This window comes from Agelaius phoeniceus, chromosome 24 (genome assembly GCF_051311805.1).
Source record: "Agelaius phoeniceus isolate bAgePho1 chromosome 24, bAgePho1.hap1, whole genome shotgun sequence".
Classification (NCBI taxonomy): Eukaryota; Metazoa; Chordata; class Aves; order Passeriformes; family Icteridae; genus Agelaius; species Agelaius phoeniceus.
In genome coordinates, this window is record NC_135288.1 from 7895565 (window position 1) to 7919846 (window position 24282).

Genomic DNA, 24282 nt, shown 5'->3' on the forward strand with positions numbered 1-24282 from the left:
GAAGCGTATTGGGGTGCTGTAGTGTGCCCACTGAAAGGGTATCGGGGTTCAGTGTGTCCACTGGATGGGTATTGGGGTGCTGTGTGTCCACTGGAAGGGCATTGATGGGCTGGAGGTGTCCACTGGAAGGGCATTGATGGACTGCAGTGTGTCCAAGGAAGGGGAATGGAGCTGGGGAAGGGTCTGCACCACATGTTCTATGAAGGAGCTGAGCCTGGAGGACAGGAGGCTCAGATGGGACCTTCTCACCCTCCACACCAAGCTGACAGGAGGCTGTAGCCAGGTAGTGGGCACTCTCTTTGTCCACGTAACAAGTGACAGGACACGAGGAGGGAGTTTTAAGCTGCACCAGGGCTGGTTTGAGGTTGGACATCAGCAGGAATTTCTCCATGGAAAGGCTGACCAGGCCTTGGCGGAGGCTGCACAGCGAGGGGTTGGAGTCCCCATCCCTGGAGGTGGCACTCGGTGCTCTGGGGGGTGACAAGGTGCTGATGGGCCCCAGGGTGGCCCCCACGACCCCAAAACTCTTTTCTTGCATAAATTATTTTGGGACACCCCTCCAGGCCACGCCCACCAGCACTAACCGCGCCCCCTCATTAACCCCGCCCCCCACCCTTTGTGCGGCGCTCGGCAGCGGGGGCGTGGCCTCTCCTCATCGCCCCGCCTCATTCCCCGTTTAGCCCCGCCCCCGCCCGCTGGCCCCGCCCCCGGTGCCGGTGCCGGTGCCGGGCCCGCAGCGGGGCCGGTGCCGCTCGGTTCGGAGCGCTGGGCCCGCGCACGGGCACACGTGCGGGGCCGGGCCGCCGCGGGGTTATTCCGGGTGACGGAGGAAGCCGCAGCCCCGGGGCCGCCGCCGCACCTGCCCGCCCCCGGCCCGCCCCGAATCCCCGGCGCGGGGCCGCTGCGGGTGTAGCGGGACCCGCAGCATCCCCCGGCTTGGGCCGTGGCCGCCCCGGAGCCGTGAGTACCGCCGGGGCACGGCCCTGCCGCCCGCGCCTCCGCTTCTCTTCCTCTCCGTCTGCCTCTTCCTCTCCCTCTTCTTCCTCCTCTCTCTCTCTCTCCCGCTGTCCCTCTTCCCGCAGGGCCGGGCCGTGGGAGGAGCGGGAGCGGAGGGGTAACGGGATGGGGCACACCGGAGGGGTTACCGGGGATGGGGCACACCGGAGGGGTCACCGGGAATGGTGGGGCACACCGGAGGGGTAACGGGATGGGGGCACACCGCGGATGGGGCACACCGGAGGGGTAACGGGATGGGGCACACCGGAGGGGTCACCGGGAATGATGGGGCACACCGCGGATGGGGCACACCAGAGCGGTAACGGGACGGGACACACCGGAGGGGTCCCCGGGGATGCTGAGGGGACCCCCGCAGGAGCCGCCGCTCCATCACTGCCGGCGCTGCCCCCGTGCATCCCTCCGCGGAGAGCAAGTTTGCTCTCGGGGTACCCCGCCGCACGGCCGGGGGGAGCAGCGGCGCCGCTTCCCAAGGCTTTGGCACAATTGCTGTGGTTCCCAAATACCTGCAGGGGTTTGGAGCGGCCGATGCCCTCCCCAGCCCGTGTGGCCGCTCTCCCTGCGCCGCGGCATCAGCCCCGGGGCCGGCGGCATCCCGGTGCCCTCCTCCCCTGTCCTCTGCCGAGTGCTGCCGGATCCCACTGAAATGGGAAAAGCCGCAGCTCCGGGGCTGGCCCAGCCGTGTCCCCTGCCCTGGGGGCTCGGCGCTGGCAGCTGAAGGGCACGGGGAGAGGCGTTTTCCTTCCTGGAAACTTGTGGGACGCAGCTTTTTGGTGGCCTCTGCAGTGGCTGCCAGGGCAGAGGGCTCTCCTTGAGCCTCAGCATCGCTGCTGGAGCTGGAGCTGGAGCTGGTCCCGGCAGCTCAGGCCAGGCTGGCAGCTGGGCTGGTTCTGCTGCCTGAGCAAAACCAAAACCTCCCTCTCCGGGGAGCAGAGCCCTGCACTCAGCAAGGAAGGACAGGGTGGCTGTCCCTGCGCTGTCCCTGCGCTGTCCCTGTGCCGTGCCAGCCCGCAGGAGCTGTGGCCTTGCTTTGGTGGCTCTCTGTGCAGGGTGCCAGCTCTGCTGTGGCTTCCTGCTGTCCCACAGCATTATTCCGGGGGGCTCTGCATTGCTGGAGTTGATTCTGGGGTGATTCAGCAGCACGTGGATGTTTCTGGGTGCCTTTAGTGTTTGGTGCTGGTTTCGTTACAGGTTTGGTGTTTTGGGGTTCACTGGTGCTGGTTTCGTTACAGGTTTGGTGTTTTGAGGTTCACTGGTGCTGGTTTCATTACAGGTTTGGTGTTCTGGGGTTCACTGGTGCTGGTTTCATTACAGGTTTGGTGTTTTGGGGTTCACTGGTGCTGGTTTGTTACAGGTTTGGTGTTTTGAGGTTCACTGGTGCTGGTTTGTTACAGGTTTGGTGTTCTGGGGTTCACTGGTGCTGGTTTGTTACAGGTTTGGTGTTTTGGGGCTCACTGGTGCTGGTTTGTTACAGGTTTGGTGTTTTGGGGCTCACTGACCCCTCAGGGATGAAAACCTTTTGGTTTTCAGCCAAAGCAAGCCCCTTCCCTCTGCACCCCGAGTTTTTCCCCGGCCCGTGAACATCTGCTGGAAATCCTTTATTCAGCAGAGCAGTGAGTAAGACCCGGGGAGATGTTGGGTGTAGAGATCTGAGTTTCCTTCCTGAGCACTGAGTGATTAATGAATCACAGCAGAGAGCAGCTAATTCAGAGCACACCAGGAGCTGGCAGGCGGATCAGGCACCTGCTCTCTTGGCTTGGGAGCCCAGCATCCAAGGGGAGCAGCTCCCGAGCATCTCGGGGGGCTGGGGTGGCCCCTGTGCCTGCTGCCAGCCCAGGGCAGCTCGCTGGGGGTGGCACTGGGAGGGCTTTGTTCTGCCAGCACAGACAGTGACCATCTGCCCTGCTCCCTTGTGCCAGCCTGGCTCTCTGGAGACGGCCTGGAAATCAGAGAGGGCTGCAGACCTGCTGGGGAGCTGCTCTGGGCCCATTCTTTGCTGCATTTCAGGAACAGCCATGTGCAGACCTGCTGGGGAGCTGCTCTGGGCCCATTCTTTGCTGCATTTCAAGAACAGCCATGTGCAGACCTGCTGGGGAGCTGCTCTGGGCCCCTGCTCTGCTGCATTTCAAGAACAGCCATGTGCAGATCTGCTGGGGAGCTGCTCTGGGCCCATTCTTTGCTCCATTTCAGGAGCAGCAGCTCCAGAGCTCGAGCAGCCCCACTGAAGTCCCAGTGCTGCCTCCTGGATCTGGGCACAGCCTGGGCAGGCTGGGCTTGGGAGGCCTGAGAGGCTCCATCTGCTCTGCCTGGGCTGCTGCAAACCATCCCTGAAGGATGTGGCTCCTCAGGGACAGGAATCTGAGCTCCTCCAGCTGCAGTTCCCAAGGTCTGGGACCTGCTGGCCTTGGCAGTTGTGCCAGTGAGCTCAAGGCCATGGTGTCACACAGCTCAGTGTTTGGGGATGTGGCCTGTGCTGGAGATGGGAGGGAATCCTTTTGTTTCCTGGCTTGGAAAGACTTTCCCAGTGCTCTAGAGAAGCTCGGAGCTCGTTCAGAGCAGGAGGTGCAGAGCTGGGCTGGTCTGTGTTGGCAGGGGAAGGCTTTGGGAACCATCCCTGCCCGTGGTGTGAGAGGGCTGAGCCAGCAGTGCCCACTGCTGACCTCCTGGCTTGGAGAGGCAGCAGAATTATTTCATGTCTGTAAAATTCAGAATTATTTCATTCTGTAGAAGATCTCCCTGCCTGTTTGCAGCCAGCAGATCCGAGGGCTTTTTGCTGCTTTCCCTGCTGCTGCTGCCTCATGCCACAGAGTTATCCTTCCCCTTAGCAGCCAAGTGGTGTCTCCTGCTGAGCCTGCCCAAATTCCCCCCTGTCCTGTGACAGCAGGGCAGTGCTGGGCAGTGCTGGGGCCCGCTCTGAGCTGGCCCAGTGTCACAGCAGAGGGCACAGTCCCTGCAGGGAGCGAGGATGCTGCAGAGAGGGAGATCCAGGGCAGGTCTGGGAGCCAGGAGTGTGGCTGTGCCCAGCTCAGGCTCCCTGAGCACTCTGCCCTCGTGTTCACCTGTCTGAAAATCGAGCTGGGAGCAGAGATCGTGTCCCAGTGCACACGAGCTGGGCCTGGCCCTGCTGCCTGGGCAGGGCTCTGTGCAGTGCCCAGGTTGGCACTGCCTGTGCCATGACCCAGCAGGGCATGAGACACGGGCTGCTCTGCTGCTGGGGACGCTGGGCAGGGGAATCAGGACATGACCCACATTTCCAGCTCCTCTCAGAGCCACAGGGCTCCCTCTGCTCAGCTTTTGGTGTGCTTTGTGCAGGACTCTGGGAGCTACAGTCTAACCCAGTGCAGCTGGGGACCTGCACCTTCTGGCAGGAATCCATTTCCATGCCTTGTTCCTCCCTAACCCGGCAGTTCAGCAGTCCCAAACCTCCTCCAGTCCTGACCCTCACCACCAATTACTTGAAAATGACCCAAATATTGGCGCAGATGCCTCAGAATCCCTCAAGCATGGAGCCTTGCTTGGAGCTGCGAGACAAAAGCTGAGTTTGGAGGTGGCTGAAGGAAGAGCTGCAGCCTGGGGGAGGTGAGGACAAGGCTGTGGGCACTGAGATGAGGATGGTGAGGATGCCCTTCGTCCCCCTGAGACATGAGAATGTCCCAGGGCATCGAGCCTCTGCCTCCTGCTCCCTCCTGTCACTTTTTGGGGTGACTGAGAGCAGCTTGGAGCTTCCCAGCAAAACTCCCCAGGGAACAACGAGGAGCCAGGCTCTAATTAGGAGAGAGTGGTGATTGCACCAGGCCCAGGTCAGTGTGCTGAGAGCCCTTCTTGCCTGGAGCCAGCAGTGCCTCTGTGCCTGGAGCTGGCAGCTGAGTGCAGCTTTTCCCTGTCCTCCCCACCCCCTTGCTGAGGCTCCACATCCTCCCTGGCAGCTTGTCACTTCTCTGCAGATGTCTAGACAGGAGGATTCAGTGTGTGTCAGTTATGCCTAATTCATTAAAAAAAAAAAAAAAGAAATAAATAAATAAAAAAGCCCCAGCCCTCCTGGGAGCTGGGGACTCTCAGTCCTGCAGACTCAGCGCTGTCTGAGCTGCCCTGCCCTGCCTTGAGGCAGCACAGCCGTGCCAGGGAGCTGCAGGAGCAGCAGGGGATGGAGGAGAGGGCGTTTGGAGGGGTTTCTAGGGCCGGGCTGTGCTCCTTGTCCCTGCTGCCCACCCCATCTGTGTGTTCTCGTGTCCCCACCGAGGGCTTCCATCTTCCCTGGCGCTGCCAGCTCCCCAGTTCCTGCTCCCTCCCGAGGGCAGGGCTGGTTCCAGGAGGGACAGCTCCCTTGCTGCCGTTCTCCATCCAAAACCTCAGCCCTGGCCTCTGCACAGGTGCCAAACTCTGCCCTGGGGAGTGCTGAGGATCTGCAGCTCAGAGCATCCCCTGCTGCAAGAGCAGCTCCCCGCTTTGCTCCCTGCCAGCCCTGCCTCTCCCAGGCTCAGCTCACACGAGCTGGGGCTGCTGATGCTGGCAGTGCCCGTGGCAGCTCCCTGGGTGCAGGCTGAGGAAGGACTGGCCCCAGAGCGTTGTGTTCTCTGTGTCAGTGGCGCTGGTGTGACACATCCTGGTGGGGACAGCTGCCTGCATTTAGTGCCTGCTTTGCATCTGGCTCCTGGGCAGGCACAGCTGAATGGTTCCCATCCCCTCTGCTTGGGCTGATTGTGGGGAAGGGAGCAGGAAAGGTGGCAATGCAATTTTGTCATGAATTTACTTTGTAATAAACAATTTATTATTTTGTAATAAATTTATCACAAAATAATACATTTATTTTGTCATAAATTGCAAAATAGAAATTATTTTTATAATTGCAAAATAGAAATTATTTTTATAATTGGAAAATAGAAATTATTTTTATAATTGGAAAATAGAAGTTATTTTTATAATTGGAAAATAGAAATTATTTTCATAATTGGAAAATAGAAATTATTTTTATTTCCCTCTGGAAGAAGGAATAATTTAGGATATCCCAGCTTGAGGGGTGAGGGCAGTGCAGATCTGCTGTAGCTGTGCAAACAGCCCTGGCACCTGACTATTGATGAAAAAATGCTGCTGCACTGTGCTCCTCTCCCTCCCCAGGGATCCAAGCTTCTGCTCCATCCCAGGGGGCTTTGGCTGTGCCATTTTGGAGGGCCCTGCCCTGGCTCCAGCCCTGGAGGCCCCACGGTGCCACCCTGCAGAGTTGTTTGTGCCATGCTGGGCTCCAGCTGAGGGCCACCGAGGGCCCCGAGTGCCACCAAGGGCCCCGAGTGCCACCGAAGGCCCTGAGCGCCACCGAGGGCCCTGAGCGCCACCGAGGGCTTCGGCCTTCCCCAGAGGCAGCCCTTGTTTGGGAGCTGTGCACAAGCAGCCGAGTTTCCAGCAGGGATGAGGCACAAAGGGATGGGGGGCACACGGAGGGGCTGGATCGGGGCCCGGCTGCACGTCAGGCCCGAGGGCAGGGGCTGTGCCCTGATCCCCGCGCCCGCCATGGCAGCAGCTGCACAGGATGTGGCCCTGCTGCCTCCCGGCCCCGCTGCCAGACACAGAACCCCCTCCAGGCTGCCAACAAAAAGCCATTCTGCAGGGCCTTCCTGGGGAAAGGGCAGCCTCGGGACCTCTCCCTGGAGGATGCTCTGTTTATTGCTCAGCACACTTCTTTTCACTCCCAGCAAAATATGGTGTTTTTGTGTGCAGAGAACAGGCCTCCCTTTGGGCAGGGATCATTTGCATTAATTAACAGAGCTGTTATGCACGGCCATGCTCTGGCGCAGAGGAGCCAAACAAACGCCTCCTTTTTTTTTGTTTTTTTTTTGTGGGTTTTTTTTGTGCCACAAGCTCAGAGTTATTCCAGGGGAGGCAGCACATCCGTCCCAGCCCGTGGGGACACGTGCAGTGCTGCTGCTGCCCACAGAAGGGGTTGGTGCTGCCTTCCCCCCGTGCAGCCCTGACCCTGCTGCTCCAGCTCCCGTGGTGTTCCCCGTTAGTGACACCCCACAGAGCCTCATTTCCTGGGAATGGGGTTTTACCAGGGAAACCAGGGGTGGTTAGTGCTGCCAGCGAGGTGGCACAGGGCACAGGGAGCAGTCTCAGGCTCTCTAGCTTGTCAGAATCACCCCGAGAATTGTTAAAAGTTTCTTTTCCCACCCTGAGCGCTTGAAGAACGAGTTGGAGCTCTTCAGTTCTCATTCTCAAGGTTGTTCATTGTTTCTTATCTATAAAACATTTTTCTCCTGCCCAGCCGAGGTCCTTCCAGCAGGACAGTTCCAGGCACTGTGCCTGCCCCAGGGCAGTGTTATGTCTTTATACTAAAAACTATCTGTACAATATTTACAATAACTTCCCAATACCTATCACCCATGTTAGACAGTGAGCTTCTACTCTAGACCAATGTAAAAAACTGCCTGTCCTCAGGGCAGGGTTATGTCTTTATACTAAAAACTACCTGTACAATGTTTACAATTACTTTCCAATACCTATCCCCTATGTCAGACACTGAGCTCCTACTCTAAACCAATCCAAAAGTGCCACCCTCACAGCAGAAGATGGAGGCCAAGAAGAAGAAGGACAAAGGCTGGACACGCCCAGTTCCCTCCATCTTGCCCCCCTGAACTGCCATTCTAAAAACCCCAAAATTTAGGTTTTCACCCTGTGATAAATTCACTATCATTCTACTTAAACTGTTGTGGCCTGCTGATCTTCATCTAAGGTTGGTAACTTGCTCCATGGGTCATAATCAAAACCACAGGTGTTTTGTGCTCTGTGCCCGCCCCTCTGGAGCCCAGGCAGGGATGTAAATAACAAAAACTCTGTTTTCTGTGGGCATCTCAGCCAGCAGATGGGAATGAGGAGATGGGGTGTCCCAGGGATGCTGCAGCTTCCCAGAATGGGATGTGGGAGCACAGGACCACCCTCCTGGGCTCTTCCCTGGTGCCCAGGGCACGGTGCCACCCTGCTGTCCCTGCTGAGGGCACCAGCAGGCCCTGCCTGTGCCAGGGGCAGCAGGGACCTCGTGGCACCCGGGTGATGCCAGCAGCAAAGGGCATTGCAGGCTCCTGTCCCCACGCAGGAAACGTGTTTATTCATCTTTTCATCCTCCCCCAGACTCTGTGCGTGCTACAACTGCTCCATAAAAAGGCAGGAGCAGGCTGCAGCCGTGGCTGAGCAGGCTCAGGATGCTGCTTTGCTATTTTTAGGCTCAGCAGGGTGATGGTGGAGGTGTGCAGGAGCGGGGGCCGAGGGGATCCTCTCGCCGCAGGGATGCGGGGGCAGCTGGCAGCCTCGGGATGGGTTCAAGCTGTTTTTTCCCTGCTGCTGCCTCCCCCTCCTTCCTCCTGCTGCTCAGTCATCCCCTGCTCGCCCCCCCAGCTCTGGCACAGAGGCAGCCAAAGGCCTTCTGGATGCAAGCAGCAGCAGGGGGAGGAAATCTCTGCGTGAATAAATGTTCCTTGATCAGGCAGGGCTGTGTTTTCCTAGAAGCACTGAGTGGTTTGGGTTGGAAGGCAGTGTGCCCAGGTTCCATGGGCAGGGACACCTTTCACTATCCCAGGGGGCTCTGAGCTCTGTCCAGCCCGGCCTGGGATGCAGGGGCAGCCACAGCTTCTCTGGGAAATCCATTGCAGGGCCTCCCCACCCTCACAGGGAAGAATTCCTTCCCCATATTGAACCTGAATTTCCCCTCTTTGTTTGAAGCAGATGACATTTCCCCAGCAGGGCCTGGTCGGAGCTGTCAGGGTTGCTGTCAGCACACGCTGCTTGAGCTGTGGTGGCTCCCACAGGGATCACCCAGGGCTAAAGCCTGGATTGATGCCTTAAATTCAGCTTTCATGTTTTCCACATTCTGTACTGCATTGGTTTGTAACTCTGAGCTCCATATAAAGTGTCAGCAGTTCTCCTCACAGCTCAGGCACACAGAACAATCCAGCCCCAGAATCCCTGGAGCTGCAGCTCAAGGCCCAAAAAGTGCAAACAGGGAATTGAGGAGAGCAAACTGGGAGGGTGGGACTGCAGAACATGGAGCTGGAATTGGACAATGAACCCCAATATGGAAATGGACCAAAACTTATAAAAGTGTGAAAACTCGTGACACACTGTCCATCTTGGGTCCACCTTGGATCCACCTTGGGTCCGTCTTGGATCCTTGTTGGGTCCATCTTGGGTGCATCTTGGATCCATCTTGGATCCACCTTGGGTCCATTTTGGATCTATCTTGGGTCTGTCTTGGGTCCATCTTGGGTCCATCTTGGGTCCATTTTGGATCCATCCTGGGTCTGTCTTGGGTCCACCTTGGGTCCACCTTGGGTCCATCTTGTGTCCATCTTGGATCCACCTTGGATCCATTTTGGGCTCATCTTGGATCCATCTTGGGTCCATCTTGGGTCCATTTTGGATCCACCTTGGGTCCATCTTGGGTCCATTTTGGGTCCATTTTGGATCCACCTTGGATCCATTTTGGGTCCATTTTGGATCCACCTTGGATCCATCTTGGGTCCATTTTGGGTCCATTTTGGATCCACCTTGGGTCCATCTTGGATCCACTTTGGGTCTGTCTTGTGTCCACCTTGGATCCGCCTTTGTTCCACCTTGGATCCACCTTGGCTGTAGCCCCATCCAGCCTCTTTCCCTGCCCAAGGTGACTCCTTTGAAGCCCCTTTGACAACCCCCCCGTTTCCCCTGTGCGTCCTGCAGCTCCCCTGCCCATGTTAACCCTTTGTTTGCCCCTTTGGCAGAGGCGGCGGGAGGGCGCTGCCGCCCTCGGTGCCCGCCGCAGCCATGGAGGGGGCGGTGCAGCTGCTGAACCGCGACGGGCACAGCATCTCCCACAACTCCAAACGCCACTACCACGACGCCTTCGTGTGCATGAACCGCATGAGGCAGCGGGGGCTGCTCTGCGACATCGTCCTGCACGTGGCCACCAAGGAGATCAAGGCCCACAAGGTGGTGCTGGCGTCGTGCAGCCCCTACTTCCACGCCATGTTCACAAGCAAGTAGAGTCCTCTCTTCCCCAGGGACAGGCTGGCAGCTCTCCCCTCTCCACATCCCCTCCCTGTTCTCACTGCCCTGCCCTTTCCTGTGTCACTTCTGTGAGCAAGAACAGGAATGTTCCTCATTTCACTGCCTTCCCTGAGTCCCTTTGCCCGTGTGCAGGATCCTGGTGTCCCCCTCCTGTACAGGATCCTGTCTCCTGTCCTGCAGGCCTGGTCCCCAGTCCCTAGAGCTGGGCAGGAAACCTTCCAGAAACAAACCACTTGTTCCATGCATGCTTTAATCCTCCATTTCCCTCCCTTCCCCGATTCCCTTTGCCCACAGCTCCCTGCACAGGGATCCTGGTGCCCTTTCTCCTGTCCTGACCCCCATTCCCTTGAGCTGGGCAGAAAACCTCCCTGGGCTGCGGTGTGGAGGTGGATGCAGCTCATTCCATGCATGGTTAAATCCTACTCCCTTCCCTGATTCCTTTTGCCCTCAGCCCCCTGCCCAGGATCCTGGTGTCCCTCCCTGCCCAGGATCCTGGTGTCCCCCTCCAGTCCTGGTCCCCATTCCCCAGAGCTGGACAGAAACCCTCCCCGGGCTGGGGTGCAGAGGTGGATGCAGCTGGTTCCACGCATCCTCCTGTCGGGGAACAGCCCTGCTGGGGGGTTTTTGTTCATTTTGGGTGTCCTTTGGCCCAGATGAGATGAGTGAGAGCCGCCAGACGCACGTGACACTGCACGACATCGACCCGCAGGCTCTGGAGCAGCTGGTGCAGTACGCCTACACGGCTGAGATCGTGGTGGGAGAGGGGAATGTGCAGGTAGGAGCTGTTCCCCACATCCCCCTTCTCCACAAAGCTCTTCTGTTCCACATGTGCCTCCTGGGGACTCCTGTCTCCTGCTCAGCAGTGCCAGCTGTGCCTGTGGTGGCAGCTGGGGCTGGCAGTGCTCAGGGAGCTGAGCTGCTTCCCTTCCCAGAGGTGGCTCCTCGAAGCTCTGTGCAGTTCCCAGCCCTGTTCCTGAGCACCTGCCATTCTCCTGGCCCTGGGGGTGTTACAGGTGTCCTTCCCAGCTGTTCTTCACCTTAGAAACCAGGAGTGCTCTGTCCTTTCTGTGCCTGGAGGTGCTCACTAAACCTGCTCTGCTCGTGCCTTGCAGTGGGACGAGGGTGAAATTCATTTCCTTGCCCTGGGAACTCCCTTTTGCCCCATTCTTTTCCACTCTGCCAGACCCTTCTCCCTGCTGCCAGCCTGCTTCAGCTCAATGGTGTGAGGGATGCTTGCTGCAAGTTCCTGCTCAGCCAGCTGGACCCCTCCAACTGCCTGGGCATCCGGGGCTTTGCTGACACCCACTCCTGCAGCGACCTGCTCAAGTCTGCCCACAAGTACGTCCTGCAGCACTTCGTGGAGGTGTCCAAGACAGAGGAGTTCATGCTGCTGCCCCTAAAGCAGGTGAGGCCTGTGGTGGTGCTCACAGGGGTCCCAGGATGAGGGGAGAGACGAGAATGTTGATTCCATGAAAAGACACCATTGGCGCGATGGAGACTGCGAACTGTAAGGGAAAGATGAAATAATAATGAAAACTAAGCTATAAACAGCAAAGATCAACCCCTGTGCCTTTTGCATCATGGTCTAGCAAGAAAAACAAGCAAAATGAATTTAAGTTTGCCATCCCCAAAGCCAAGCGAGCACCTTACAGCAGCTGTTATTGAGTGAACCCACCTCGTTCAGAAGGCTTGATTTTTATTTTATAATATATATTATATTAAAACTATACTAAGAGAATAGAAGAAAGGATTTCATCAGAAGGCTAGCTCAGAATAGAAAAAGAAATTATAACAAAGGCTTGTGAGTGACTGAGGCAGTCTGGATAGCTGGGCTGTGATTGGCCATTGAATAGAAACAACCACATGAGCCCAATCCCAGATGCACCTGTTGCATTCCACAGCAGCCAATAACCATTGTTTGCATTTTGTTCCTGAGGCCTCTCAGCTTCTCAGGAGGGAAAATCCTAAGGAAAGGCTTTTCCATAAAACACGTTTGTGCCAGAGGCCCAGTGCAGTGTGCAGCTCAGGGTGCAGCAAAGCTTGCCCTGCTCTGTGTGTCAGGATAAAGCCTGAGGGGTGTGCACTGAGGGGATGGGGTTTGGCAGAGGAGCTGCAGCCCAGGTTCTGGGCTTTGGCCCCACTCTGTTCAGGCTGTGGGAAGAGCTCTGCCAGTAGGCTGAATCCCATGGGAAATAGGGACAGGAGGGGAGGACAGGGGTCCTTTTGGTCACCGGTGCTTGCCAGGTGATCTCAGCACACTGCCCTGGCTCTGGGAGCAGGGAGTGGGTGCTGGCTGCCCTGGGCTCGTGCCTGGGATGTTTCAATCAGCTCAGCTGATGTTTCTTGCTGCTCATCCTGTGGTGCCAGTGTGGCCCTGGCTCATCTCCCTGGGCAGGAGCAATTCCCGGTCCTTGCTCTGTGTGGATCAGGACCAGACACCTCCCCTCACCCATCCCCGGGGCAGGTGCCAATGAGGGAGGGTCACATCTCCCCTGCTGCAGCTCTGCAGCCCTTGGCAGATGAAGGGACAGTTCTGGGAGCAGCCAGGGCTGCTGGGTCTGTCCCAGGAGATATGGAAGGGACAAATGCCAGCAGAGTCATCTCCCTGCTGCCCCTGCCAGCGACATCAGGGAGAATTGTCAGGCATTGCAGCAGCCTCAGCCACAGTGAGGGGAAGGGAAGAGCCAGGGAGGATGGTCAGAGATGTCCCCACAAAGCTGCACCTGCACCCAGTTGCTGTTTGGAGCCCCCAGCACGTCCAGGAGGCAGAGCTGTGCCTCTGGCACTGCTGTTCACTGTGCTGGGAGCTGGGGATGCCTCCACCCCAAGCAGCACTGCCCTCCCCACCCTGCCTGCAGGTGCTGGACCTCATCTCCAGCGACAGCCTCAACGTGCCCTCGGAGGAGGAGGTGTACAGGGCTGTGCTCAGCTGGGTCAAACACGACGTGGACAGCAGGAGACAGCACGTGCCCAGGGTGAGCATGCTGGGAAGGGCTCAGAGGGGCTGGAAATGGGCTGAGAGTGGGCTGGAAATGGGCTGAGAGTGGGCTGGAAAAGGGGAGAGTGCTGGGAAAAGGGGAGAGTGCTGAGAAGGGGGCTGGTTGTGCCCACCATCTCCGAGTGTCTGGGCTGGAGGAAGCTGCAGGACGGGGCAGGAGCAGCAGGTCCCTGTCCTACCACTTCCAGTCCAGCCTGGAAGGGACCTGAAATCCCATCTCATTCCACCCCCTGCCCTGGGCAGGGACACCTTCCACTGTCCCAGGCTGCTCCAAGCTGTCCTTTAACAGTTCCAGGGATGGGGCAGCCCCAGGAGTTTCTCCCTGATCTCAGGCTGTCCCCTCTCAGTGCCCCTGGCCCATGCCCTGCTCTGTGTCCCCCCCAGCTGATGAAGTGCGTGCGGCTGCCCCTGCTGAGCCGGGATTTCCTGATGAGCCACGTGGACACGGAGCTGCTGGTGCGGCACCACTCGGAGTGCAAGGACCTGCTGATCGAGGCGCTCAAGTACCACCTGATGCCCGAGCAGAGAGGGGTGCTGGGCAACAGCCGCACGCGGCCGCGCCGCTGCGAGGGCGCCAGCACCGTGCTCTTCGCTGTGGGTGAGGGCCTGCTGCGCCCATCCCTGTGCCAATCCCTGTGCCAATCCCTGCCCCACATCCCTGCCCCACATCCCTGCCCCACATCCCTGCCCCAATCCCTGCCCCACATCCCTGCCCCACATCCCTGCCCCAATCCCTGCCCCAATCCCTGCCCGCTGCGAGGGCGCCAGCACCGTGCTCTTCGCTGTGGGTGAGGGCCTGCCGTGCCCATCCCTGCGCCAATCCCTGTGCCAATCCCTGCCCCAATCCCTGCCCCAATCCCTGCCCCACATCCCCTGCCCGCTGCGAGGGCGCCAGCACTGTGCTCTTTGCTGTGGGTGAGGGCCTGCTGCACCCATCCCTGCCCAAATCCCTGCCCCAATCCCTGCCCGCTGCGAGGGCGCCAGCACCGTGCTCTTCGCTGTGGGTGAGGGCCTGCCGTGCCCATCCCTGCGCCAATCCCTGCCCCAATCCCTGCCCCACATCCCTGCCCCATCCCGGTGGCTTTGGGCTGTGTTTGCTCCCCCCAGCTCTCGGGTCTCTAGCTGCTCAGAGTGGCCCCAAGATGTGTCAGAAAGTCTCTTCTCGCAGCCTGGCGGTTGAAGAAAGAGTCAGGGCTCTTCATTTCTTGGTCTCAAGGTTGTTTATTGTATCTTATCTATAAAATTCTTTCTCCTGTCCAACCAAGGTCTGCTCAGCAGGACAGTCCGAGGCACTCTGCCTGCCCCTGGGCCATGTTGTCTTTTTATACTAAAAACTACCTGTACAATATTTACAGTTACTTCCCAATACCTATCACCTGTGTTAGACAGTGAGCTCCTACTCTAAACCAATCCAAAAGTGCCACCATCACAGCAGAAGATGGAGGCCAAGAAGAAGAAGGAGAAAGGCAGGACACGCCCAGATCCCTCCATCTTGCCCCCTGAACCCCCATTCTAAAAACCCCAAAATTTACTTTTTCACCCTGTGATAACTTCGCTATCATTCTACTTAAACTGTTGTGGCTTGCTGATCTTCATCTAAGGTTGGTAACTTGCTCCATGGCTCATAATCAAAACCACAGGTGTTTCTGGGTCTCTGAGCCCCCTGGCAGGGGTCTTGGCTGCTCAGGACACCCAGAGGGACGACAAATTAAGTAGAATGATAGCTAATTTATCACAGGGTGAAGAAGCAGATTTTGGAGTTTTTAGAATGGGGATTCAGGGGGGGCAAGAGGGAGGGATCTGGGTGTGTCCAGCCTTTGTCCTTCTTCTTGGCCTCCATGTTCTGCTGTGATGGTGGCACTTTTGGATTGGTTTAGAGTAGAAGCTCAGTGTCTAACATGGGTGATGGGTATTGGAAAGTAATTGTAAATATTGTACAGGTAGTTTTTAGTATAAAGACATAACACCGCCCCTGGGGCAGGCACAGTGCCTCCGACTGTCTTGCTGAGTGGAGAAAGGAGAAAGATTTTTAGAGATCAGATGCAATAAACAACCTTGAGGCTGAGAAATGAAGAGCTCTGCCTCCTTCTTTGACCGCCAGGCTGCGAAAAGAGACCTCCCAACTTTCCTCGGGGTCGCTCTGAGCAGCGAGAGCCCCCGACAAGAGGGATGTCCTGAACTCCAACCCTGGCCCTCCCCGAGCAGGTGGAGGGAGCCTGTTTGCCATCCACGGGGACTGCGAGGCCTACGACACACGCACGGACCGCTGGCACATGGTGGCCTCCATGTCCACGCGCCGCGCCCGCGTCGGCGTCGCCGCCATCGGGAACAAGCTCTACGCCGTGGGAGGGTAAGGGGGCACAGGGAGGGGGGCAGAGATGGGCAGAGTGATCCAGGATCTCTGGGGTGGCCGTGGAAAAGCCCCTTCCCTGCTCACTGTGCCCCTGGGATGGCTCCTGCCAGCTGCTGCTGGCCTCCCAATGGCATCGCAGCCATCGGGAACAAGCTCTACGCCGTGGGAGGGTAAGGGGGCACAGGGAGGGCGGCACGGATGGGCAGAGTGATCCAGGATCTATGGGGTGGCCATGGAAAAGCCCCTTCCCTGCTCACAAGGGTCTCTGTGCCCCTGGGATGTGATGGTGTTCGCAGAGGTCTGAGGATGAGGGAACACACGAGGATCTGACTCCATGGTTCAGAAAGCTGATTTATTATTTTATTATATATATGTTATATTAAAACTATACTAAAAATAGAAGAAAGGATTTCATCAGAAGGCTGGCTAAGAATAGAAAAAGAATGATACAAAGGCAGCTGCCTCAGACTCTCTGTCCAAGCCAGCTGGGCTGTGATTTGCCATTAATTAGAAACAACCACATGAGCCCAATCCCAGCTCCACCTGTTGCATCCCACAGCAGCAGATAACCATTGTTTGCATTTTGTTCCTGAGGCCTCTCAGCTTCTCAGGAGGAAAAATCCTAAGGGAAGGATTTTCCATAAAAGATGTCTGTGACACTGGGATGGCTCCTCCAGCTCGTGCTGGGCTCTCTGAGGCAGGCAGCTGAGATTCCTCCTGGGAACTGTGGGAGAGAGGGGAGGAAAGAAGGGAGGTCTCCCCAAAAGGGTTTTCATGGCAGGAGCAGGGCTGACCCCACAGAAGTGACCTGCCCCATGGGCATTCCTCATAGGCAATGCCCCCTCCTGAAGTGCCCATTTCCCTCAGAATGCCAGACTGGTTTGGGTTGGAATTTAAAGCTCATCTCATCCCCCCCATCACACCTTCCACCATCCCAGCTTTCTCCAAACCCCACCCAGCTTGGGCCCTTCCAGGGATCCAGGGGCAGGCACAGCTTCTCTGAGCAGCCTCTTCTCCCCTTCTGCAGCTACGATGGGACCTCTGACCTGGCCACAGTGGAGTCCTACGACCCTGTCACCAACTCCTGGCAGCCCGAGGTGTCCATGGGCACCAGGAGGAGCTGCCTGGGGGTGGCAGCCCTGCACGGGCTCCTCTACGCTGCCGGGGGGTACGATGGGGCCTCGTGCCTCAACAGGTAGGGATTGCCTTGCTCCATCCTCCCTGCCCCTGCACGCACTCCCTTGGAGCTGGGAACCCTGCTCCTGACCCTTGAGCAGATGTTTTACAGCTCAGCTCTGTGACGCTGCTCACAGGGGTCTGAGGGTGAGGGAAGAGACGAGGATCTGACTCCATGGTTCAGAAGGCTTGATTTATTATTTTATGATATATATTACATTAAAACTATTCTAAAGAATAGAAGGAAAGGTTTCATCTCAGAAGGCTGGCTAAGGATAGAATAGGAAAGAAAAGAATGATAACAGAGATGATAACTCTCTGTCCAAGCCAGCTGGGCTGTGATTGGCCATTAATTAGAAACAACCACATGGGACCAATCCCAGGCCCACCTGTTGCATCCCACAGCAGCAGATAACCGTTGTTTGCATTTTGTTCCTGAGGCCTCTCAGCTTCTCGGGAGGAAAAAATCTTAAGGAAAGGATTTTCAATGCAAAGATGTCTGCGAGACACCTCCTTCTCCCCGTGGGGAAGACCCCACTTTGTCACCCTCTGCCCCAACAGAACCCAGCCTGTGTCAGCTCCCCTCCATCTCCCCCGTCTGCCCCCAGTCCCTGGGCGCTCCCCTGATCCCAGAGCTCTGCCCTGAGCTTTTCCCGTGTCCCACCCGTGTCGCTGTGTCCCTGCAGTGCGGAGAGGTACGACCCCCTGACGGGCACCTGGACGTCCATCGCTGCCATGAGCACCCGCAGGCGCTACGTGCGCGTGGCCACGCTAGGTGGGTGCTGCCAGGGGGCTGGGGGGGTCCTGGGCAGGCTCCCGAGGGCTCCTGGTGCTGCTCTGCTCCAGCTCCTGCCCCCTCTGCAACGCCTCTGCCAAGAGCTTGAAACTCAGCAAAACTCCCACAACAGCTAATAGCAATGCTACCTGCTCCTCTAATTCAGACACAACAGTACTGAGGAAAAAAGTAAAAAGCAATCTAAATTAAAGGTTGGCCCTCCATTATGATTACCTAATTAGTCTGATATTAATCAAAATTTTAAAAAATATTTAAATTCAAGGAAACAACTCTTTGCATTACCTGTAAGATATCATTGTAATCATGTAAATCCACGATTTGAAAGTCTTTCTCACCATGATATAAAAGAACTTCATCAAGCTTTAAAAGAAAGTAAATTCTCTTCTCCTTTTATTTTAATAATGTGTTAAAATGTATTTTTAATTCTTATAACTTAGTCCCTGCTAGTTATCGAAATGTAACTTCCCTAATTTTGGAGGTTTTAGAATGGGGATTCAGGGGGGGGCAAGATGGAGGGATCTGGGCATGTCCAACCAATTCACAATATCTTTTATAAAAATTACAATAATTTTTACTACAATAATATTGGTGTGCTCCCTGCTCTGCCCTCCTCCCTGACACCTGGGATTCAGCACGCTCTGGAGGCAGCTCCTGCAGGGATCCATAAATTGTTCCTTTCTAGTTTGGAGCAAGGGGCTGCCAGGGGATGGAGGGATCTGGGCCTGTCCAGCCTTTCTCCTTCTTCTTCTTCTTGGCCTCCATCTTCTGGGTGGTGCTGGCATTTTTAGACTGGTTTAGAGTTGAAGCTCACTGTCTAACGTAGGTGATAGGTATTGGGAAATAATTGTAAATATTGTACAGGTAGTTTTTAGTATTAAAAGAGTGCTCCATCTTGCCCCCTGAACCCCCATTCTAAAAACCCCAAAAATCTATTTTTTCACCCTGTGATAAATTCACTATCACTCTACTTAGACTTTCGTGGCTTGCAAGTCTTCATATAAAAATTTGCTCCATGGCTCACGTGCCATTTCCTAAGGCCTTTCCAATCACTCCTTCCAGGACAAACAGAAATCCTTGGCCATGGGCTGAGGAGGAGACCAGCTCACTGCCAAAGCCTTTTTCAGCACTGGAGAACTCTCACACAGTGCCACAACCATTCTTATTTCTCCCTGTGCTCTGTAACAGCGGAGGTATTTGGACCCACAGCCCAATGTGAATGTCACACATCTGTTCATGCAAAGCAGAAAGAGCCTAAAACAGCACAAAACTCCCAAAGAGCAGCACAGGGAGGTTCCCACCAAAGGGTTTTCAGGGCAGGATCTGTGTGGCCAGAGCAGGACTGGCCCCACAGAAGTGACCTGGCACACAGGTGACTCAGCACAGTGGCACCTGTGACCTCGTGAGTGGCTGTGGTGGGACAGGGAGGTGTCCTCAGCTCATGCCTGTGCCTCTGTCTTTGCAGAAGGAAACCTCTATGCAGTGGGGGGCTATGACAGCTCGTCCCACCTGGCCACGGTGGAGAAGTACGAGCCCCAGGTACGTGTGGGAGGGAGATTGGGGTGACTCTCGTGCTTCTCCCCTCTTCAGGAAGGCCCCAAGCCACCATGCATGGCTGGGGGATGAAGGGGGATCAGCAGGGCCGCTGCATCCAGGGTGCAATCCCGAGCACAGTGACCCAAAGCTGCTCTGTGAGAGCTCCCTGTGAGGTTTGGCCACCAGAACAGCCCCTGGCCCCACTGCCCGTGGTTCTGAGGGCAGCAGGGATCCTGTCTGTGCCCTGAGCTGCTCCCAGCTCCCAGCTGGTGGCAGGCTGGGGACACAGCTCTGCTCCAGCAGGGTCGGTCACTGCAGAGAGATCAAAGAGCAGGTCCTGGAGGCTTTTCCTGAGCTGCAAAGCCCCAGCTGCACTCACTCAGATTGGAAAGAGATACAGCTCAACCCCCGGGGCTGGGCTGGCATTCAGCTGGGGCACAACTGGTGGCCTGGCACGGGCATCTCTGTGCCCCTGGGATGGCTCCTGCCAGCTGCTGCTGCTGTGCTCTCTGAGCCAACTGCTCTCTGTGCTCTCTAATTCCTCCTGCCAGCCATGGGACAGCGGGGAGGAACAAAGTGATCCCCCCAGAAGGCTTTTCATGGCAGGGGCTGCATGGCCAGAGCAGGACTGACCTGTCAGGGGTGTGTGGGAAACGCCCTGTGGGGTGGCTGATGGGGTCCCTGTGCCCAGGTGAACACCTGGAGCCCCATTGCCAACATGCTGAGCTGGCAGGGGTGTGTGGGGTGGCTGATGGGGTCCCTGTGCCCAGGTGAACACCTGGAGCCCCATTGCCAACATGCTGAGCTGGCAGGGGTGTGTGGGGTGGCTGATGGGGTCCCTGTGCCCAGGTGAACACCTGGAGCCCCATTGCCAACATGCTGAGCTGGCAGGGGTGTGTGGGGTGGCTGATGGGGTCCCTGTGCCCAGGTGAACACCTGGAGCCCCATTGCCAACATGCTGAGCCGCAGGAGCAGCGCGGGCGTGGCCGTGCTCGAGGGGATGCTCTACGTGGCTGGTGGCAATGATGGCACCAGCTGCCTTAACTCTGTGGAGCGCTACAACCCCAAATCCAACACCTGGGAGAGCGTGGCCCCCATGAACATCCGCAGGTAAGCAAGGGGCTCTGCCCCTCTGGAGCCTCAGGAGCGGGGATCTGGCCTTGCTGTGCCACAAAACAGGCACACCACGGGGTTTGGGGCTTTGTGGCTGGCTCAGCACGCTCCTGCCGTGCTCACAGGGATTGGAGGGAGAGCCAGCAGGGCACAGCAGGGATGTTGTGTACAGGGATTTACCCTCAGCACTTTGTGTGGCCATAAAGAACCAGGGCTTGAGCTGGCTGAGCCCACCGAGATGCTGCTGGGCTGTGGGAGGAATTAAGGCTTGCAAGGCCGAGAATTTTGGGCTCAGAGGGTTTGGTAGTTGATGGGGTTTGGTGTTTGATGGGGTTTGGTATCTGATGGGGTTTGGTATCTGATGGGGTTTGGTATCTGATGGGGTCTGGTATTTGATGGGGTTTGGTATTTGATGGGGTTTTGCATTTGATGGGGTTTGGTATTTGGTGAGGTTGGGGTGAGAGGGTCAGAGTGAAGGGGGAACTCAGAGGGTTTGGTGTGTGATGGGGTTTGGTGTTTGATGGGGTTTGGTATTTGATGGGGTTTGGTATTTGATGGGGTTTTGCATTTGATGGGGTTTTGCATTTGATGGGGTTTGGTATTTGATGGGGTTTTGCATTTGATGGGGTTTGGTGTTTGGTGAGGTTGGGGTGAGAGGGTCAGAGTGAAGGGGGGATCTGTGGCTCTGTGCTGTTCTCTGCCTGTTGGTGCCCAGCACTTCATTTCCCCGGGCTGTTTGTGGGGTGCCACAGCTCTGGGCAGGTCCCTGCCGTGCTGAGCTGCCCCCAACCCCTCCCAGCTCACCCCTGTGCTCTCCCCGTGCAGGAGCACCCACGACCTGGTGGCCATGGACGGGTGGCTCTACGCCGTGGGCGGCAACGACGGCAGCTCCAGCCTGAACTCCATCGAGAAGTACAACCCCCGCACCAACAAGTGGGTGGCCGCCTCGTGCATGTTCACCCGCCGCAGCAGCGTGGGGGTGGCCGTGCTGGAGCTCCTCAACTTCCCGCCGCCCTCCTCGCCCACGCTCTCCGTGTCCTCCACGAGCCTTTGACACCGAGCCCGGCCGTGCCTCGGCCCCTGGGGACGGCACCTGAGCCAGCCCGGCCGCGCCGCGGGGCTCTGCCCGCTCTGGGCGCAGCCGCAGGGCCGCCAGATGTGCTTCCAGCAGGGCCTCCCCTCTGGAGGGCCAGCGGAGGGGCCAGGCTCGTCCAGCGCCCCCAAAACCCCTCTGGGCAAGGGGAGCCCGAACCATTGCTGCTTCTGGGACTGCCGTGCTCCAGCCGTGCCACCGGGCGCTGCCAGCCCTGCGGGGCCCAGGGGACAATGTGTGACCCCACTCGGAATGTCACCGCAGCCAAGCCCAGCCCGAGGTGTGTGCCCTGCTCCGAGGGCGTCTCTCTGATGCCTTAACCACAGCAAGAGAAGAGGCCCAGCCCAGGCCCAGCCCTGCAGGTGGGGAGGGTCCCTCTGGGCCCAGCTGAGCGCGGCTCTGGCCAGGCTGGTGGCTGCAGGGGCCTTGGTGGCGCCGCTGCCATCGCTGCCGGCCCAGGCGCCGGGACTGGCACTCTCTGGGAATGGCCTGGCCTGTTTGCTGTTCCCCTCTCTGCACAGCAGACTCTGGGCTTGTGGAAAGGAATCAGTTCTTGCAAGAAGAACGGTCCAGCCTTCCGAACGAGGACGATTGCCTGGCATTACTTTTTTGGGTATTAATTTTTTTATTTGAATGCTAATATGACTCCATATCCCTTTCTTTTTTACACTGCCCTGATATTCCCCATCCCCTCTGCTCTCCAGGCAGCAGAAGGGATGCAGTTCCTTTTTCCATTTGTTGAGGAGGTGATTCCTGTGCCCTGGAAGCTCTCTCTGGATGGGTGGGGTGTGTGCACGTGTGAGAGGCCAAAAGCAGCACGGGAGGGACCCTTCCCCATTAGCGACTCCCTGGCAATTAAACAACCACTCTAATGAGCTAAAGCTTGGATAAATTAGCACTGTGAGGCCTGTCCTAGAGCCAGGGCCCCCGTGCTGTGGTGTTTTCAGGGTGTGCTCTGGGTGTGAGCCGTGAGCTGAGGCACAGCTCAGGTGCTCCCCACACCACAGAGGAACGACTCAACCACTGGTACCTCAATGTGTTCAAATGTTCAAATGTAGCATTGGAAATATGGTCCAACTGTTTGGAACTCATTCCTTCCTCCTTTTTTCCCCCCCTACTGCCCAGTTCTCACTCACAGAGCTCAGATTTCACTCCTGTGGTACCTGTGGGCCTGAATTTTCAAGTAGCGAGAGATTTCTGCTCCTTAAACTCTTCTGAAAGAGGAGTTTAAAACGAGACAGGGACTCCCCAGCTTCAGATCCTTTTCTTGGCAGTCTGGTTTCCCCTGGACAGGAGCCTGCAGGTTTCCCAAGCCCACTCACAGTGCCTCACGTTGTACACCTGGAATTCCCAGCAGCTTCTGCAAACCAGGGCTGCCTCCCTCTCCAGCCTCTCCCCAAGGACAGTCTGAGCTTCTCAGGCTGGGGAGGCCTTTTTGGCTTTTGGAACAGGCTCCAAATGCTCTTTTTGTCCCCTTCTCCCTGTCACAGCTCAGCAGTTCCCTATTTCCCTGTCCTGCAGAGCCCCCTGTGAGTGCCCAGGCTCTGCAGGTGTCTCCCAGCAAGGTCAGAGCAATCTGCTTTGTTCAAAACCTGATGAAACCAGTGAAATCTGCTCTGTTTGGTGCACGTGCCTCCACCCAAGTGAGCTCTCAGCCCTTTCCATCCTGCTCCTGCAACCAACAAAGGGATTTCCCTCTCCTGCTGGGCTCTCATGCAGGTGTCCCTGGCTCCAGGGCCCCCTTTGCAGGAGGATCAGCCCAAAAGCCCCACGGAGAGGTGGAAGGGGCTGGTGCTGGGCCCGAGGTGCTGAGGAGCTCAGGAGGGGTCAGGAGTGAAGGGAGAGGGGAGCCTGGCCAGGATCTGCAGTGCAGGAGCTGCAGAGAGGGAAACAGGGCTGGATTCAAACAAGGAGCGAGATGGGGCAGTGGCTCAGAGCCTCTGCTCCAGAGTGGGGAGGGAGCTGTGCCTTGGGAGCAGAACCTGAGGGAAGTGGGAAATGCAGCAGAATTTCGGTGCCACTGCAAATCCTGAGGGAAGTGGGAAATGCAGCAGAATTTCGGTGTCACTGCAAATCCTGAGGGAAGTGGGAAATGCAGCAGAATTTCGGTGTCACTGCAAATCCTGAGGGAAGTGGGAAATGCAGCAGAATTTCGGTGCCACTGCAAATCCTGAGGGAAGCGGGAAATGCAGCGGAATTTTGGTGCCACTGCAAATCCTGTGTGGTGCTCTCCTGCTTCCTGAGGAGCAGGGACAAGGGCAGAGTGGCTCCTGTGTCCCCTGGCTGGCTCCTGAGCAATACCCACTGAGCCTGCGCCACGAGGAGGGAGCCTCCTGTCTGTGCTGCCCAAACTATGCAGGAAAGGGCAAAAGAACCCCCCAGCATCTCCTGGGGGTCCCCAGCCCCCCGACCCACACTGTGTGGACACGAGGTGTCAGCCCCTGCCCTGGGACGTGCCAGGGTGGGATTGCTCCTGGTGCTGCTCGTCCCCTGCCGAGGAGGAGGAGGAGGAGGAGAGCTCGGAGGGGACGCCTGTCTGTGTCTGTCTGTCCGTCTGTGCTGTCTGAGGGGAGGAGAACAGCTCTGTGTGGCTTCCCTGCCAGTTTCAGGCCGTGCTGTCTCGCCCAAGATGTTCCTTGTCTGGATTCCCAGCGGAGGAGCGTCCCCAGGCCGGGGGCTCCGGGCTCTGGGGTCTTCCCCAGCAGGGCCAGGCTGGAGCCCCTGCCCTGGTTTGGGGGCAGAGGCTCCCTTGGCCTCCCTGCTGGGCACACCTGGTCCAGATCCATGTCCAAGCGTCGTCACTTTGATTTCTCTGTAACTTTATGCGACTTTATTTATGTGGAACTCTGTTTTCTCTGAATTTTTTGCACTACACGGGGCTGGGGAGGGGATACAAGCAATAGAAGCCAACGTGTACAATAAAGACATTTTCTTGGAGAGCGGCTCCTGCCTCGTGCGTCCTTCACTGTCCCTTCCCTGGCTCCTGGGGCTGCTCCCTCCTCCCCAGCCAGGGCAGGGCTCCCCAGGCAGAGGGTGCAGAGCTCTGCCTCTGCTTGAGCATCCAAGGCAGGTTCAGGCGGTGTCAGGGGAGGGTTTGGGATGGGGATCGGGGAAAGGTTCTTCCCCAGAGGATGTTGGGCAACCCTGGACTTCATATAAAGTGTCAGCAGTTCTCT

The 24282-nt window shown here is 57.3% G+C and overlaps 1 protein-coding gene across 4 annotated transcripts; it reads left to right on the plus strand.

Moving 5' to 3' along the window:
* The first annotated feature begins 699 nt into the window (after positions 1 to 699).
* On the plus strand, positions 700 to 24043 carry KLHL17 (kelch like family member 17). Of its 4 annotated transcripts, XM_077190224.1 has the most exons (12): positions 700 to 960; positions 9759 to 10012; positions 10698 to 10819; positions 11228 to 11449; positions 12903 to 13019; positions 13427 to 13640; positions 15248 to 15392; positions 16423 to 16590; positions 17258 to 17346; positions 18830 to 18903; positions 19829 to 20010; positions 20839 to 24043. In XM_077190224.1, exons 2-12 carry the CDS (start codon positions 9802 to 9804, stop codon positions 21065 to 21067), a joined length of 1773 nt encoding a protein of 590 aa, XP_077046339.1. In that variant the 5' UTR covers positions 700 to 960; positions 9759 to 9801; the 3' UTR covers positions 21068 to 24043. The 4 variants fall into 4 exon arrangements, with proteins under 4 accessions (XP_077046339.1, XP_077046342.1, XP_077046340.1 ...); XM_077190227.1 differs by lacking the exons at positions 19829 to 20010; positions 20839 to 24043 and adding an exon at positions 19592 to 19814; XM_077190225.1 differs by lacking the exon at positions 700 to 960 and having other exon boundaries at positions 8550 to 10012.
* Positions 24044 to 24282: the final 239 nt, after the last annotated feature.